The following is a 3,520-nucleotide window of genomic DNA, read 5'->3' on the forward strand; positions in this document are numbered from 1 at the left end:
CCAAAGCCATGGTGGCAAGGGCTGAGGCAGAGGCAGTTAGGGGCGAGCAGGCACACAGGCAGGTGAGCGGTTAGGAGTCAGCTAGGGGGATTCAGACTGCCCATTTAGATGGGAATCGGCCTAAACCGGCAGACAGACATCCCTGAGGGGTCCCAGATTGAAAAAGGTGCAGGCTGGGCTGAGGGACATCCCCCCACCCCAGTGCACGAATTTCATGCACTGGGCCTCTTGTCAAATTGATAAACACTGGTTACCTGTGGGAATAGTTACTGTTAAGGAGATGGGGGAAAGACATTTTCACTTTTTTATTTTTCAAACTTCATTCTAGTGACATATATAAATAGGGAGCTTATATTTATATATTACTTTATCAATAAAATACCTATTAAAATGGCTTAATCTTTTTCTGCACTAAAACAGATTAGTTGCTCTGTTGACAAAATCTCAATGTCCCCTGACTTTTAGGGGTTTCCTCCAGAACAGTTGTTCTCAAAGTGTGACCCTAGAGCAACAGCACTGCATCATCTGGGAACCTGGTAGAAATGCAATTTATTGGGTCCCACCCCTGACCTACTGATTCAGCAACCCTATTGGAGTAGGGTCCTGCCAGCTGTGTATTGACACCTTCTCATGTGATGCCTTTCATGAATATCTGAAGGGATTCCCCTGAGAATGCCCTGCAGGCAGTTAGCAAAACTCAACTGGACTTGAGTCCTTAGAAAACAGAGTTAAGGACTAGCCTGAAGAACAAAATTATGGGGCTTTTCTTAGAGAAGAAATCAGAAGAAACTGCATGCAACAGAAGTAACCTTATGTCTCTAAACCCATGAAGTGTAAAGCATTCTGATGCCTCCATTGCTGTGAGAGGGAAAATTTAGCTTCTTTCTTCTGCCTGACCTTGAAATTCCTTCAATCAGGATAAAAGTGTCTTTCTAAAGAACATAGCTAATCTTTGGGAGAAGAGAAATCTCTAGGGCAGCGGTTCTCAACCTGTGGGTCGCGACCTCTTTGGCGGTCGAACGACCCTTTCACAGGGGTCACCTAAGACCATCCTGCATATCAGATATTTACATGATGATTCATAACAGTAACAACATTACAATGATGAAGTAGCAACGAAAATAATTTTATGGTTGGATCACAACATGATGAACTGTATTTAAAGGGACAGAAGGTTGAGAACCACTGCTCTAGGGGATACAGTCAGTGAATCCTTCATAGGGAATGAAAATACAGTCTGCTCTCCCCAATGTGAATGAGTGATTAGATGGTTCTGGCCTTTATGAATGGAATTAATGAACCTTCAGAGAGGCATCAATTTGTACCTTCATTGTAACCTGGTAACCTTTGAAAGCCTGGAGCCGCTTTTTCTTCTCCTCTTCTTGTCCCATACTTATCCAAGTATCTGTAATTAATACATTTCCTCCACGAGCCGCTTCCAATGGATCATTCGTCAGCGACAGCTTGGTACTGTTCTAGAATACACAAGCATGCCAATTAAACAACTTCATGGGACAAAGAAAAGCAATAATAACTTTATCTATAAGGAACATACCTCCTTTGCATACTGCTCTGCCAACTTGATTATACTGGGATCTGGTTCATAACCCTGCAGGGGGAAGAATTTAATTGTTATTTAGGTAATTCTATTATATATACTTTCTTCCATATGCATTATATTCCTTTCAACAACATTCCCAATCTCCTTCCCTTCTTTTTGCTTTCAGTTGTAGCACAATCATGTTTAGTAGTTTGTAATATTTACATCTTGATCAAATCATAATAGTGCTTTTTGAAATTTAAAAAGATAACCAGTTCTCGCAATTTTCTTTTATTGTCTTGACCTCTTTAGTCATAAAGACTGAGTGGGATTGAGGTTCTTTTTAGCTCTTGCTAGCACTCCTTCTTGTTCCTCTAATAGCTTAAGAGGATCATATACATAATTCCACAACCTTATGCATTTTTTGTCTCAGAGTATTTCCATGAGTTGTTTTTTTAAAATATATCTTTATTGATTTCAGAGAGAAAGGGAGAGGGAGAAAGAGAAACATCAATGATGAGAAAGAATCATTGATCGACTGCCTCCTGCATGCCCCACACTGGGGACCAAGCCTGCAACCCAAGCATGTGCCCTGACTGGACTCAAACCTGGGACCTTTCAGTCCGCAGGCCAATGCTCTATCCACTGAGCCAAACTGGCTAGGGCATGAGTTGTTTGGGGTTTTTTAAAATGCTCTTTTGTCTGAAATGCTTTCCCACACCTGCTCCATGTGGAATAACAGTTTCAAATATTTCCTCAAATATCTATACTAATAATAGCCTAGGTGGTCCTTGCGCCCTTGCACATGACGTTGTCACAAGATGGCCATCACAGGATGGCTGCCACAAGATGGCCATGTGCACTGTGGAGGCAGGGCCCAGTGGCCACTCCATGCAGTAAGGCCTGGGGGTCCCATGGTTCCATGCGGCATGGAGGAGGCTGGTTCCCGGGGTCTCCACTGCCTCATGCGGAGGAGGCAGGTCCTGGCATAGAAGGCAGGTCACGGCAGGGGAGAGCAGTTGGGGGTGATCAGGCTGGCAGGGGAGGGCAGTTGGGGGCGATCAGGCTGGCAGAGGAGGGCAGTTGAGGGCTATCAGGCTGGCAGGGGAGCAGTTAGGCATCAATCCGGCCAGCATGGGAACGGTTTGGGGCAAATAGGCTGGCAGGCAGGCAAGAGGTTAGGAGCCATCAGTCCCGGATTGTGAGAGGAATGTCCAACTACCGGTTAAGCCCCAAGGGGTCCCAGATTGGAGAGGGTGCAGGCTGGGCTGAGGGACACCCCCCCTCCATGCATGAATTCCATGCACCAGGCCTCTAGTTTCCTCATAAAAACCTTCCCTGATAACCCCAGATAAATACTAACACCTTACATGCACACCTTATTCTTTTGCACTGACCAACAAGTGTTGTGAGTGTCAGGCACTTGCTCTGCAATGGCACTTACACAGCAAGCAAACTGTTTTCACTAAAATATATTTGTTTGGGATGGTTTGCTGATAGAAGGGTCAGGACTTGAGGGAGGCAAGCAAGGTGCCTAGGACATAAAATATAAGGAGGTGCTCACGGTCAGAGTCGTGCAAGAACAAATTTTGCATTATAAGGTGCCTAGATTGCACACCCTAGTCTCAACTCTAGATGAGAAGACATGATTAGAGCAGCTAAAGACCCTCATGCTTTTCCAGAACCCATAGGTAGCCCCTCTACCTCTAATCCTCTCCTTCCAATCTGCTCTGTACATTAAGCAAGATGTTTTTTTTCCTCTGAAGCCTCCAATGTTTACTTTGTTTCTTTTTTTATTTATTTATTTTTTTAAATTAAATCTGAAGGGAGAGGGATAGAGAGTCAGAAATATCGATGAGAGAGAAACATCGATTAGCTGCCCCCTGCACAACCCCTCCTGGGGATGTGCCCGCAACCCAGGTACATGCCCTTGACCGGTATCGAACCCAGGACCCTTCAGCCCGCAGGCCGACGCTCTCT

At 44.8% G+C, this 3,520-nt stretch overlaps 1 protein-coding gene across 1 annotated transcript in view; it reads right to left on the reverse strand.

Moving 5' to 3' along the window:
* The window catches only part of OTC (ornithine carbamoyltransferase), a 63,848-nt gene that overhangs the window by 6,852 nt on the left and 53,476 nt on the right, over positions 1 to 3,520 (reverse strand). Inside the window, exons 7-8 of the mRNA XM_006766569.1 lie at positions 1,556 to 1,609; positions 1,326 to 1,475 (exon numbers count right to left, since the gene is read on the reverse strand). Of these exons, the coding sequence (XP_006766632.1) occupies positions 1,326 to 1,475; positions 1,556 to 1,609 (204 nt within the window). The remainder of the gene's footprint in view (positions 1 to 1,325; positions 1,476 to 1,555; positions 1,610 to 3,520) is intronic.

The sequence above is a fragment of the Myotis davidii genome, unplaced genomic scaffold, assembly GCF_000327345.1.
Source record: "Myotis davidii unplaced genomic scaffold, ASM32734v1 scaffold960, whole genome shotgun sequence".
NCBI classification, from domain to species: Eukaryota; Metazoa; Chordata; class Mammalia; order Chiroptera; family Vespertilionidae; genus Myotis; species Myotis davidii.